The sequence below is a fragment of the Hyperolius riggenbachi genome, chromosome 2 (genome assembly GCF_040937935.1).
Source record: "Hyperolius riggenbachi isolate aHypRig1 chromosome 2, aHypRig1.pri, whole genome shotgun sequence".
NCBI classification, from domain to species: Eukaryota; Metazoa; Chordata; class Amphibia; order Anura; family Hyperoliidae; genus Hyperolius; species Hyperolius riggenbachi.
In genome coordinates, this window is record NC_090647.1 from 402,646,794 (window position 1) to 402,661,962 (window position 15,169).

Sequence of the window (15,169 nt, forward strand, 5' to 3'; positions counted from 1 at the left end):
TTAAAGCTTGAAACACAAAATCAAAACTAAATTTCAAAATTACTCCCCAAAATCTGATACTTCCAAGCTGCAGCTGCTCAACCTGCACTAATACGAATGTAAACGTGGCCATACATCTGATGATGGGCAGATTCCACCAAGAGACAAATCTCTCTCTGATCGAATTTGATTAGAGAAAGTTCTGTCGACTGCCTATTCCTGATCGATTTCAGCATGGAATCTCTCGGAAATCGCCCGTGTCCGTTGCCTTGCTGCTGCCCCTCCAGTGTATAATGTACACTATGTTTGTGCGTTTATACATTTACCTGTCCTGTGTCACCCACCGCGCGGTGCCCATCTGTCATCGTAATCTCCCACAGATTATTGTATAGAATTCAATACAAAAACACACAAAAAAACTAATTTTGTTTGCTGCCAGATGTTGATGACGCTGCGTGACCCTGGTGTCATCAACACTGATCACTGGGGAACATATCACTATCGGAAGTACACGGTGAGGGATCGCCAATGGTGAGTATAAGCCGACTTGAGTATAAGACCCCCCCCATGTCTCCCCCATGTGTGTGATGCAGAGTACGCATGGAAGCTAAGCTTCCAATCAGGGCAGTTTCTAGGCTAAATTGCTCCCAGGGTGTAAAAATTGATCCGCCAACCTCAAGAACATTATGTCTGATGCGGTATTCAGCTCCCCAGTATAGGTAGTCAGGTATAGGTACCCTCAATATTGGTATTCAGATATTGGTGTGCCCAGTATAGGACGCTAGGTATAGGTGCCCCAGTAAAGGTAGCCAGGTCTATAAGTTCCTCCGGTATAGGTAGCAAGGTCTCGGTGCCCCCAGCATAGGTTATCCAGGTACAGGTGTCCCCCAGTATAAGTTAGACAGTTACAGATGAACCCCAATCCTCCTCATAGAGAATACCGGAGCTGTGTGGTGAGGATGCAGCGATCGCTGGACAGAGGCGCGGTAAGTAACAGTGCCGGGATCAGGGGGTGGAGGGCACCTATGCTATGTCTAACATTGCTGCCTACATTGTACTGGAGCCCCTACACCTTGCTAACCTATATTGGGGGGGGGGGGGGGCACCTGTACTACTATAGCGGGAGCGAGGACACAGTGGTTTTCCGACTTTAAAGTCGGAAATTCCAAAAGTGAATCGGAAGCGGGGACCGGAGCATTGGTGAGTGGCTGCGCGGGCACAGGATGTCTGTGGGGAACCATTAGAAGCCCCCGGTAAGTACAACTCTTTTATCCCTACCCCTCTACAGTAGTCCTTTAAGGATAATTTGGAGTTAAGACGACACGCTGAGAGGACCTGCTTTCCACACAAAAGAATTCCCCTAGGAGTTCTTCCTAGGAATTCCCCTAGGAGTTAAACTTTTGCCTCCTGGCAGTGCCTCTCTATAAGTACTGTACATCTGATAAGGGGAGTAGTCTGGACAACTTTCACTCCAGCAAAACCCACACTGTAATCTCAACAGGACATGAAACTACACGAGCCAGCCAGCAAGATAGTTTTTATATATGTATGTATGGAAAAAAGTACAGCTGTGCAATCTAGTGAACATTGCGCAATACTAATGAAAATGTACTATCTCATGCATTAAGAATATTAATGTGTATAAACTAGAGCTTTAAAATCTTACTTTTAACATTTGTACATACCTTCCAACCAAGGAATTCAGCTAATGCCAGACAACCATCATCACAGTTTCCAAGCCAGGCAACATCTCTAGACACAAAATACCATTAGTGAAACATTTGGTCTGAAATGCTATTGACCAATTTACCAAAATAGATAGACTTGAAACTAATTTGAACTTTGAACCTGTAAGCTTTCTCTGAGTCAAAGTCCATTCCACCTCCCAAGCCAAGGAGTCCAAAAAATGAGTCTCCCTGGAAAAATAAAATGGGTTTAAAAAGTCATAGCATGTAAACTCAGATTGATTAACATTATATTTGTATTATAAGATTATATTTTTATAATGTATGAGGATAGTGACAGTACCTCACCAGTCTTCTCCTTGTTTATTAAAAGTCGTGGTGTCTTACTAGGTACCCTGAAGAAAGAAACAACAGGACTCATAGTAGTCATGTCATACGTTACTACAGTATATTAGCATAAAATTACTACTAACATTGATAGTAGTAAAAATGTTTCTGTACCATGTTAGCCAAACAAATTATGTAGGTAGAAAAAAAAGTCTTGTAAAAGTAATACCTTTTAAACATTCCTGCCGCTTGGACGTGATTGTCACGTCCAGGCGGCTGCTGGTGTGCTGTTGCGCGTGTCTGCGTGCGCCCGTGCCGCCCCCCGTTAGCCCGGAGATCAATGAATGGGAACATAGTTCCCATTCATTGATCTAAGTCCCTGGCAGAAAAAACGACAGCTTCTTATCAGAGGCCGAGGTCTTTCTGAGCAAAAAAAGCTTCCCGTCCTCCTTATGCTTCCTAGAAGCGAAAGTGTAAAAATAAATGTTTTGACTGTGGCTATCTTGTGGCCAAATAGTAAAACTACATCCATATACATTTTTTATTAAATAAGCACATTATTACATTTAAAATTAACTGTTTGCCTCCCACTCCAAAAATTACCTAAATAAAATTTTTAATGAAGAAAAGAAAAATTACAATTAAAAAAAAACAAAAAACAAATAGTTACCTAAGGGTCTGAACTTTTTTTTTTTTAATATGCATGTGAATAGGGTGTATTACTAATATTTTTTAAATTATAAGCTTGTAAATAGTGATGGGTGCAAAACTGAAAAATGTACCTTTATTTCCAAATAAAATATTGGCACCATACATTGTGATAGGGACATCATTTAAATGGTGTAATAACCGGGACAAATAAAATACATAGGTTTTAATTATGGTAGCATGTATTATTTTAAAGCTATAATGGCCGAAAACTGAGAAATAATGCATTTTTTCCATTATATTCCTGTTAAAATGCATGTAGAAAAAAAAATATTCTTAGCAAAATGTACCACCCAAAGAAAGCCTAATTAATGGCAGAAAAAACAAGATATAGATCAATTCATTGTGATGATTGGTGATAAAGTTATTGGCAAATGAATGGGAGGTGAAAATTGCTCTGATGCATTATGTGAAAAATACCCGCGGGCTGAAATGGTTAATGGCTAACTGATAAAAGTTGAATTATGCAAGCTTTCTAGGATCTAGTCCCCTTCTTCAGGCATATTTTTAGATGTTAGCTGAAGTAAAACAATGATGCAGGTAAATAGTAAACACGTAGATGGCAGTTGTGCTGGTTACTGTTTAGCAGTTAGAGGTCAGGTGATCAGCAGGCTGGAGCCAATGAGTTCATGCAAGCATACATGAAATCTAGCAGGTTTCTGAAGATCATGACTTAACTTGGCTGGAAATATGCCTGAAGAAGGGGACTAGATCCCAGAAAGCTTGCATAATTTAACTTTATCAGTTAGCCATTAAAAGGTATTACTTTTCTACCTACTAATAACATTAGCACACAAATGTGTACATTTATTGGCTGATTTCCAGTGTTTGTGCCTTAAGGTGTGTACACACCTCTTGATTACAGTATGTCACCCGTCGTGGATCGAGACCTGATTCCCTAGGGCGACATCACTGGTTAGCCTGTACAGACACGTCAACTATGTAGCTGGCGAAGCGTTCTGTTGCTATGCAGGGCAAAGGAACAATGGAACAGTGCGTGCATGACATCATGTAACCGGCAGATGGGGTGGTGCAGGCAATGCCATCAGCCGTCACAGGGGTAAGTTGATCAGCCAGATGGATCGCTTGCGAGATGGGGTCGGCGGCCGCTGTACACACGCCTATCGGCTGAGGCAGTTGTAATCGGCTGCCTTAGTCAGGGGTGTGTACAGGCCTTTAAAGGAAACTTGAAGCTAGGGTTGCAACGATATGAAATTCCACAGTATGATAACCGTCTGCAAAAATACCACGGTATATGGTATTATACAATTATTTGGACCCCGGCTTCCCCCTTAAATTAAATAATGTGCCCCACCCCAGTGTTGGGTGCCCCACTCCCTCGGCATACATATGATTAAGCTGCCAGGAGATTTCGGGCACCAGGTAAAACTGTAAAAAGGTTCCCCCTGCTCCTGCAAAAGGTGTAGCCAGTAATAGGTGGCCGCAGGACAGGTAGTCAGGGATAGGTGTAGCCAGTAATAAGTGGCCACAGCATAGATAGCCAGGGATAGGTGTAGGTGGCCACAGCATAGGTAGCCAGGGATAGGTGTAGCCAGTAGTAGGTGGCTGCAACATAGGTAGCCAGGGATAGGTGTAGCCAGTAATAGGAGGCCTCAGCATAGGTAGCCAGGGATAGGTGTAGCCAGTAACAGGTGGCCGCAGCATATGTAGCTAAGAATAGATGTAGCCAGTAGTAGGAGGCCGCAGCATAGGTAGCGAGGGATAGGTGTAGCCAGTAGTAGGTGGCTGCAGGATAGGTAGCCAGGGATAGGTGTAGCCAGTAGGTGGCCGCAGCATAGGTAGCCAGGATGTAAGGAAGCAAGGATGTACTGAAGAACAGCCGCAATACTTACGAGGTGGAAGGCGAGAGAGGAAGGAGGGACCCCTAGGCTTGCATGGAGGCCTTAGTGCACCTCGCGGGAAAAGACGCCCGCTTCTGAGCCTCCTCAGAATATGTCATATTCTAGGTTCTTCAAAGTAGCCACCTTTTGCTTTGATTACTGCTTTGCACACTCTTGGCATTCTCTTGATGAGCTTCAAGAGGTAGTGACCTAAAATGGTTTTCACTTCACAGGTGTGCCCTGTCAGGTTTAAAGAGACTCTGTAACATCAAAAAGATCCCCTGGGGGGTACTCACCTCGGGTGGGGGAAGCCTCGAGATCCTAATGAGGCTTCCCACGCCATCCTCTGTCCCGCGGGGGTCTCGCTGCAGCCCTCCGAACAGCCGGCGACAGACCCGACTGTCAGTTCAATATTTACCTTTGCAGGCTGCAGCGGGGGCGCTGTGGCTGCTTTCGGCTCCGAACTAGACGGAAATACCCGATCCCTGTCGGGTCCGCTCTACTGCGCAGGCGCCGGAGACTTGCGCCTGCGCAGTAGAGCAGACCCGACGACGATCGGGTATTTCCGCCTACTTCGGAGCCGACAGCCACCAGAAGGGAAGGTAAATATTTACGTCGCCGCTGTACGGAGGGCTGCAGCGAGACCCCCAAGGGACGGAGGACGGCGTGGGAAGCCTCATTAGGATCCTGAGGCTTCCCCCACCCGAGGTGAGTACCCCCCAGGGGACAGTTTGATGTTACAGTTCCTCTTTAATACGTGGGATTTCTTGCCTTATAAATGGGGTTGGGACCATCAGTTGCGTTGTGGAGAAGTCAGGTGGATACACAGCTGATAGTCCTACTGAATAGAATTTGTATTATGGCAATAAAAAAAGCAGCTAAGTAAAGAAAAACGAGTGGCCATCATTACTTTAAGAAATGAAGGTCAGTCAATCCGAAAAATTGGGAAAACTTTGAAAGTGTCCCCTAGTGCAGTCTCAAAAACCATCAAACGCTACAAAGAAACTGTCTCACATGTGCCCCAGGAATGGAAGACCCAGGGGTCACCTCTGCTGCGGAGGATAAGTTCATCCGAGTCACCAGCCTCAGAAATTGGAGATTAACCGTAGCTCAGATTAGAGACCAGTTCAATGCCACACAGAGTTCTAGCGGCAGACACATCTCTAGAACAACTGTTAAGAGGAGACTGTGTGAATCAGGCCTTAATAATAGAATATCTGCTAGGAAACTACTGCTAAGGACAGGCAACAAGCAGAAGAGACTTGTTTGGGCTAAAGAACACCAGGAATGAACATTAGACCAGTGGAAATCTGTGCTTTGGTCTGATGAGTCCAAATTTGAGGTTTTTGGTTCCAACCACCGTGTCTTTGTGCGGTGCAGAAAAGGTGAACGGATGGTCTCTACATGCCTGGTTTCCACCGTGAAGCATGGAGGAGGAGCTGTGATGGTATGGGGGCACTTTGCTGGTGACACTGTTGGGGATTTATTCAAAATTGAAGGCATACTGAACCAGCATGGCTACCACAGCATCTTGCAGCGGCATGCTAGTCCATCCGGTTTGCGTTTAGTTAGACCATCATTTATTTTTCAACAGGACAATGACCCCAAACACACCTCCAGGCTGTGTAAGGGCTATTTGACCAAGAAGGAGAGTGATGGGGTGCTGTGCCAGATGACCTGGCCTCCACAGTCACCAGACCTGAACACAATCGAGATGGTTTGGGGTGAGCTGGACCACAGAGTGAAGGCAAAAGGGTCAACAAGTGCTAAGCATCTCTGGGAACTACTTCAAGACTGTTGGAAGACCATTTCAGGTGACTACCTCTTGAAGCTCATCAAGAGAATGCCAAGAGTGTGCAAAGCAGTAATCAAAGCAAAAGGTGGCTACTTTGAAGAACCTAGAATATGACATATTTTCAGTTGTTTCACACTTTTTGGTTATGTACTATACTTCCACATGTGTTAATTCATAGTTTGGATGCCTTCAGTGTGAATCTACAATGTTCATAGTCATGAAAATAAAGAAACCTCTTTGAATGAGAAGGTGTGTCCAAACTTTTGGTCTGTACTGTACATATTAAAAAAGTTTAGTCCCTAAGGTGTCGAATTTTTTTTTTTAGTTGTATATATTTTTTAATAAACATTTTTGGGGTAACTATTGGGGGGTAAGGAGTTAATTTTACATGTAAAAATGTCTGTTAACCATTTCAGCCCGCGGGGATTTTTCGCCTTATGCATCAGAGCAATTTTCATCTCCCATTCATTCGCTAATAACTTTATCACTACTTATCACAATTTATTGATCTATATCTTGTTTTTTCCGCCACTAATTAGGCTTTCTGTGGGTGGTACATTTTGCTAAGAGCCACTTTACCGTAAATGCATTTTAACAAGATTAATAAGAAAAAAATGGAAAAAATTAATTATTTCTCAGTTTTCGGCCATTATAGCTTTAAAATAATCCACGCTACCATAATTAAAACCTATGTATTTTATTTGCCCGTATGTCTCGATTATTATACCATTTAAATTTTGTCCCTATCACAATGTATGGCGCCAATATTTTATTTGTAAATAAAGGTGCATCGTTTCTGTTTTGCGTCCATCACTATTTACAAGCTTATAATTTTAAAAATGTTTGTAGTATACCCCCTTCAAATGCATATTTTAAAAGTTCAGACCCTTAGGTAACTATTTATGTCTTTTTTTTTTTTTTTTCTAATTGTAATTTTTTTTTTTTTTACTATTAAAACTTTTATTTGGGTAATATTTTGGTGTGGGACATAAACTGTTAATTTTTAATGTTGTTAGCTGTGTAAATAGTAATGTAAAAAATGTGTAGCTGTAGTTTTACTATTTGGCCACAAGATGGCCACCTTCGTTTTTGTTTCCCTCCTTGTACTTCTCTCTAAGCGGAAGTACAAGGGGGATGCGGAAATCTCTCCGGGCAGAAGAGCCGGAGCCTCACAGGTGAGCGCTTCGGTTTTTCTGCGGGGGAAAGGGATCGGTGATCGGGAACCATGTTCCCTTTCACTGATCCCAGGGCTACCGGGCGGCACAGCGGGGATGCGGGGGCGCGCCCGCGATCGCAGGCGGGAGCGCGCCCAAGCGCGGGAGCGCTGCAGAGCTGCCGCCCGGACGTGAGCTTCACGTCCGGGCGGCGGAAATGGTTAATGAAAAAAAAATGTTTGTAGATGTAATTTTACTATTTGGCCCAAAGATGTCCTCACGCTTAAATTTTCTGTGTGTAGTAGTACTACGCAAACAGGAAGTAATGCGCGGACATGTAAGCATCGGTTGTGAGTGACAGTGCAATCTCATTGATGGCGGTGGTCATTCACACAGGGACTTCGATTAATGAATGGAAACTGCGTTCCCATTCATTGATCTCCCGTCTAACAATCAGCAGAGTGGAAACTAGCGAATGAGCGTGGAAACCAGCGCAGCAGCGAGCAGGAGTGCGTGGCAGCAAGGGAAGTAGTAGCTACATGCCTGGGCGGTGTTGTGGGATTTTGCAGGGACATAGTTACTCATCCCAGGGGAGGGGAAGTGGTTACTATATTACAATGTATTATGAATATGCATTAAGACTATTGTCGGCAAAAAAACTACAGTATGGGATATGAAACACAAAAAATGAAATGCCAAAATCTGTGAAAATTTCAGAATTCTATTAAACATTATTTGCACCTGGGTTTGTAATTTCAGGTACACACTAATGTGTTACATAAACTACTTGCATGTTATGTCTCTTATAGAGTCCACTTGTAGTATGTACACCCTATAGGTCTACAAAAAACATAGCACTCTCCCCAACTGGATACACCATTATTTTATTTATTGTGCAAAAATGGTATTCCACCAAGGGATCATAATGCCTTTTTTTGTTGCTGCAATAACTGCAAAGGGACAAAGAATTTTAGTAGGTGTAGTGTACAAAAGTAATATCCCACATATGAATTGGGCTTTATTAAAACATAAATTTACAGTGGTGTTTAAAAGTTCCTCTATTCTTTAACCTGCCTGGCGTTCTATTAAGATCGCCAGGGAGGCTGCGGGAGGGGTTTTTTTAATAAAAAAAAAACTATTTCATGCAGCCAACTGAAAGTTGGCTGCATGAAAGCCCACTAGAGGGCGCTCCGGAGGCGTTCTTCCGATCGCCTCCGGCGGCCAGAAGTAACACGGAAGGCCGCAATGAGCGGCCTTCCGTGTTTCGCTTACCTCGTCGCCATGGCGACGAGCGGAGTGACGTCATGGACGTCAGCCGCCTCCGATCCAGCCCTTAGAGCTGGCCGGAACTTTTTGTTCCGGCTACGCTGGGCTCAGGCGGCTGCAGCGGCGATCAGGCAGCACACGCGGCTGGCAAAGTGCCGGAAGCGTGTGCTGCTTTTTATTTGAGCCAAATCGGCCCAGCAGGGCCTGAGCGGCAGGCTCCGGCGGTACTGGACGAGCTGAGCTCGTCCAGACCGCTCAGCAGGTTAAAATGGTCTATATTTTTATATGAAAGTGATCTAAAACATTATCTATTTTCAAGCAAGTCCTAGAAGTAGATGAAAAACCATACAAAACAAACAAAACAAAATGTATGCTTAGACATATATTTACTGAAAACGTGATCTGCCTTTGGCAAAAGCAAGTGAATTGTGCTCAGTATATGGTGTAATCATGTGCAGTAATAACTGTAACTTTACGATTATGTTATTGTTGACCAGTCCTACAACTCCTCCTTGGACAAATTTTAGCATTTTCCTTTATACAGAACAGCTTCAACTCTTGGATGTTGGTGGAACATGAACTGCTTACTTTAGGTCTTTCCAAAATATTTCAATTGGATTAAGGTCAGGAGTTTGACTTGGTCACTCAAGAACATTTAATTTATCCTCCCTTAACCATTCTTTGGTAGAACAACTTGAGTGTTTAGGATCATTGTCTTGCTGCATGACGCACTGTCTCTTAAGATTCAGTTAATACAGATGTCTTGACATTTTTTCTTACAACTCACTGGTAAAGTTTAGAATTAAACGTTCCATCATTGATGGAAACCTGTCCAGACCCAGATGACAAATGATATTTTTTGCTTTATTTGTTTAGCCGCTTCCAGACCAGGCTAATTGAAATATACGCCCTGTTTGGGGCATGTTATCCTCACCAAAGTGTAGATTTCAATTAGCGCGCAGCACAGACTGACCACTACCGCCGATTGTGCTGATCTCCCGTCACTACAGCCTACTTGCCCTACTGTCACTAGGCCAGCAGAGCTCTGTGAGCCAGTCAGAAGCCAATTTCATTAGCTACTGACCCTGTAATCACTGTGAGACAATAACATTGGCTAACAGTGATCACAAGGTTTAGGGCTCGTTTCCACTATTGCGAATCCGCATGCGTCCAAAGAATGCGGATTCGCACATGCAATGCAAGTGGATGGGCCTGTTTCCACTGTAGCGTTGTTGAGGTGCGTTTTTTTCAGCAGCGAAAAAACGTACAAAAGAGCCGCAGAATTCGCCTGCGAGTGGAATGCAAGCGAATCGCATGCAATGTAATTAATAGGGAAATCGCATGCGGTTTCCTCATGCGGTTTTTGCCGCAAATTCGCATGCAAATTCGCATAGGTACGAATGTAAATTCACACAGGCAGTGACATGGTTAAAATCGCATATACCCTCACCTATGCGAATTCACATGCGAATTCGTGGCAAAAAACGCATTGGGAATCGCATTCACATGCGATTTCATCAGCGGTGGAATCCAGGCGATTCCGCACCGCAATAGTGGAAACGAGCCCTAAGAGCTAATTAAATTGGCTCCTGACCATCTCACGAAGCTCTGCTGGCATAGCGATCGCAGGGCAAGTGGGCCTCAGCAACGAGAGAAAGGTGCGAGTGGCGAGAGCTATGGGTCCGTGCAGCGCCAGCAGTCTGCTGTTACTTGAGTGGTTGTCATCATCTACTTTTAGGACTTTTAGTCATATTCATCGAAAAATATAAAAAACGAAACAGTTCACAAATGTTCAAGCACCACTGTTTATAGTTATAACATTACTAATTTATTGCAACATGAGAATTCTTACTTTCCAACAAGAGAAGCAAATGGCTGTACTTGAAGAGATGTTCCCATTATAATAAGAAGATCAATCTTGGGGAAATCCTAAGAAAAGAAGAATCTTTAAATTAGCATAGTTTGGCACAAAAAGGTAAGGGATGAGTATTCTCATGAAACTTGAATAACTATACTTAGACATATCATTATTTGTTAGCCAGAAATCTTGGATTAATGAATACTGGAAAAAGACTGAACAACAACACTAGTCCCTGCAACTAGTCCGATTACCAATGTCATTTTTTTACAGTAGGTTAGAGGAGAAAAACAAACGTCTATCTTGTTGTAGAAGCAAAACTAAAATTTTCCTTTCTCTCAAATGTATACACATATACCTGTACATATACATGTACAGGTATATGTTATGGCCAACACCAGAAATTCACTGAAGTGAAAATTGGTAGGAGATTTGTAGAACTGGCCGATTTGATGTCGGCCAAAGTCCAAAATGCTGGGAAGTTTGTACTTTGCCGGCCAGTTTGCAAAATGGTTGAAGTAAGTCAGTCAAAGTCCAAAATTCCTCCCAGCTGGCCCTTTCTGCCTTTTCCACATGCTGAATGGCTTCTCCAGGAATGCTGTTGCACTGAGGCCCACAAATCTACACTAGCAGTCTTATTCGTCTGTGGGCAGGGGCCTTCCCTGGTGGGCCCAGATGGATTACTGGCACACAGTCAATCTGTTCTTACTACACTATTTTACTGCACTATATGCACCGCTGCACATATACTGCACTACATGTTTTGCTCTCTGGAGTTTATACGTGTATGTCTGGTGGATTGTATATTTAATAGAATGTTTAATGATATGTACTCAATCTAATGGATTGTTTCCCCCTGATCTTTCCCGGTTCTTATTATGGGCTCCAAGGTCACTAGAGCCCCCAGCGCTCGCCCCCGGAGTATTACCACCTTCAGTGACCCAGGGTGGGAAGGTAATACTTCCAAAACACAGGAAAAGGCCCAACAACAGCACAATGGCTATTCTTTCTGTGCCAACTGAAAAGGTTTGGCATGTCCCGCGCCCTTCTGACCCACTCAGGGCTCGTTCCCACTATCGCGAATCCGCATGCGTCCAATGCATGCGGATTCGCACATGTAATGCAAGTGGATGGGCCTGTTTCCACTGTAGCGTTGTTGAGGTGCGTTTTTTTCAGCGGTAAAAAAACGCACAAAAGAGCCAACGAATTCGCCTGCGAGTGGAATGCATGCGAATCGCCGCTAATGTATTTAATAGTAAAAACGCATGCATTTGTTACATGCGTTTTTACCCACGATTTCGCACCTTTTTCTATTTTATTTTGCCCTGGCAGTGTCATGGTTAATTTCGCATGGCACCCTGCCACGCGAAATCGCACGCGAAATCGCGGGTAAAAACGCATGTGGAAATGCATCAGCATGCGTTTTTACAAGCGTCGGAATGCCGACGAAAGCGCGTCGCAACAGTGGAAACAAGCCCTTATACTCTGATAGAGGAGCAGAGAATTGACTCAATAGTGGCACTGTACGGTACATGGGCACCTCCACCAGAGACAAGCACAAGTTACAGTAAGTTATCAAAGCTGCAGAAAAGATCATTGGCACCCCCTCCCATCTCTGGACCTCCTTTACTTCTCCAGACTGTGATCCAGGGCTGTCAGGATCGCAAACAATCCCTCCCACCTCAGCAACATTCACTTCAACCTACTTCCATCTGGTCCTTTCACAAAAATCTCCACCAGGACTTCCAGGCACAGGAACTCTTCCATCCTTCGAGCTATCCCAGCCCTCAACTCAGCCTACCACCCCCCCTCCCCTCAAATAGCAATCCCCAATGTGTTATGTGTGCCTACATCATTGTACCTGTGCATGTATCTATGTATTCTATGTATGCCCCCATAAAAGTTTGCTGACCTGTCTGTGCCAATAATTACTCCTTTTACGATACCCTGTACTTGGCAAATAAAAGTTATGCCGATTCTGATTTAGTTAACAAAATGGTTGAAGTCAATCAGCTAAAGTCCTAGGCGATCATTTTCATCTTCTCTTTAGATTAACTTTTCAGCATTTTACAATTGAAAATGTACCCAAAAGTCGGTTAAAAAGTACTATCAAATTTATTTTGAGTATTTCATTGCTTGCTGGTGGATTGAAAGGCATTTTATGACAAGTTGTGAAAATTACACCTTGGAGAATACTCCAGAGAAAAAGTGAATTGCATATAGGCCTGTGTGTCCCCAGCCCGTACCTCTGTTCACCCTCCAGTCTGTTCCCCTCTGCTACCCGCTCTCTTGTCACCACCACTCAGTCCATCTGTCTTTCTGCTCCTGAGACAGCTGGGCGAGCTCTGCAGGATCAGTTGCATAGGAAAAGCTTTATCCAATGTAATGTCAGATAATGCTTCCTTCTCTGAAAATGCTTTCTTCTCTGAAAATGCTTTCTGCACATAAATTCAGGGCCGGCCCGCTCATGAGGCAATTTTTTTTATAAATTTGCCTCAGGCGGCAAAAAGTCTAGGGCCGGCCCTGCATAAATTTGTGAGAAATAAACCCTAAAATTGCAAACTAGGTCCCTCACTTGAAGGTCACTGGGGCCTCCTGACTGTGCATGTGCAGTAGCATCATCACAAGGGTAGCACAGAACGACATTACAACATATAAGAAGCATTATCAGCACTAAAGACGGAAATCTCTACAGTATGTAGATTTGTTTTTTTAAGGGGGAACTGGAGAGAGAGGTATATGGAGGCTGCAATGTTTATTTCATTTTAAGCAATACCAGTTGCCTGGCAGCCCTGCTGGTCCTCTGCCTTTAATACTTTTAGCCATAGCCCCTGAACAAGCATGCAGCAGATCAGGTGTTTCAGACTTTAAAGTCAGATCGGACAAGATTAGCTGCATGCTTGTTTCTGGTGTTATTCAGATACTACTGCAGAGAAATAGACCAGCAGGGCTGCCAGGCAACTGGTATTAATTAAAAGGAAATAAATATGGCAGCCACCGTATACCTCTCACTTCAGTTCCCCTTTAAGTACAGGCATTGGGCATTATCTCCATATTGCACACAAGCTCCTTGCGTAGCACTGGATACAACCTACAGTACCTTCCTTGGCTGACTGGATCCAAGCCGTTAATACTATCCTTTTCTTTCTAGAGGCTATTTATCAACGTAGGAGTGCAGTAAATAAGCATACGCTAATCTGGAACAGGTGGAATGCTTGAAAAAAAAGACATCTGTCCATCAAGTCCAACCAGAAAAATAAAAATAAATAAAAACAAACAAACAAAAACACCAACCTGAACCTCCATATATCCCAGTTGATACAGTGGAAGGCGAAAAACCTTAAAGAGAACCCGAGGTGTGTTTAAAGAATGTTATCTGCATACAGAGGCTGGATCTGCCTATACAGCCCAGCATCTGTTGCTATCCCAAACCCCACTAAGGTCCCCCTGCACTCTGCAATCCCTCATAAATCACAGCCGTGCTGTGAGGCTGTGTTTACATCTGTAGTTTCAGTCTCAGCTGCTCCCCCGCCTCCTGCATAGCTCCGGTCCCTGCCCCCGTCCCTTCCCTCCAATCAGCAGGGAGGGAAGGGATGCAGGCGGGGACTGGAGTTCTGCAGGAGGCGGGGAGAGCAGCAGACTGACACTATAGAGATAAACACAGCCAGCTCTGACAAGCTGTATGTCAGCAGCGTGGCTGTGATTTATGAGGGATTGCAGAGTGCAGGGGGACCTTAGGGGGGTTTGGGATAGCAACAGAGGCTGGGCTGTATAGGCAGATCCAGCCTCTGTATGCAAATAATATTCTTCAAACCCACCTCGGGTTCTCTTTAAAAGGCCTGGGCCAATTAGCCTTAAAAGGGGAAAAATTCCTTTCCAACTCCAGATGGCCGTCAGATAAATCCCTGGATTAACTAATCCGGGATTTACCTAATAATTATAGCCGTGGATGCCCTTCAATGCAAGGAAAGCATCCAAGCCCTCTTTAAATGCAGATATAGAGTTTGCCATAACTACTTCCTGAGGTAAGATGTTCCAGATTTTAACCACCCTGACTGTGAAGGACCCTTTTCTAAATAGATGGCAAAACCTTTTTTCCTCCATACACAAATCATGTCCCCTTATCAGTCGTACAACCCTAGGGACAAAAAGCTCATCTGTCAAGATTTTTTATTTCTCTGATGTATTTATACATGTTAATCAGGTCACCTCTCAGTCTCCTTTTTCCCCCAAGATAAATAAGCCCAGTTTGTCCAACCTTTCTTGGTAAGTGATATTCCATCCCTGATTAATTTAGTTGATGGTCTTTGTACCCGTTCCAGAAGATTAAATGTCCTTTCTATAATGTGGTGCCCAAAATTGTATTCCATACTCCAGATGTGGCCTCACACAAGATTTATACAGAAGGAGTAGTATACTACTCGAGAGATTATTTCCCTTTTTATGCATTCCAGAATGTTATTTGCTTTAGCTACCACTGCTTGGCATTGTACACGATTACCTAACTTTTTATCAACCAGTATTCCTAAGTCTTTCTCCAAGTCTGATGTTCCCAG

At 43.7% G+C, this 15,169-nt stretch overlaps 1 protein-coding gene across 5 annotated transcripts in view; it reads right to left on the reverse strand.

The window, feature by feature from the left end:
• The window catches only part of SIRT2 (sirtuin 2), a 270,431-nt gene that overhangs the window by 16,278 nt on the left and 238,984 nt on the right, over nucleotides 1-15,169 (reverse strand). For all 5 annotated transcript variants that reach the window (XM_068269801.1, XM_068269799.1, XM_068269800.1 and 2 more), the window contains 4 exons: nucleotides 10,608-10,684; nucleotides 2,008-2,059; nucleotides 1,828-1,895; nucleotides 1,665-1,731 (listed from right to left, as the gene is read on the reverse strand). In XM_068269801.1, the coding sequence (XP_068125902.1) occupies nucleotides 1,665-1,731; nucleotides 1,828-1,895; nucleotides 2,008-2,059; nucleotides 10,608-10,684 (264 nt within the window). The remainder of the gene's footprint in view (nucleotides 1-1,664; nucleotides 1,732-1,827; nucleotides 1,896-2,007; nucleotides 2,060-10,607; nucleotides 10,685-15,169) is intronic.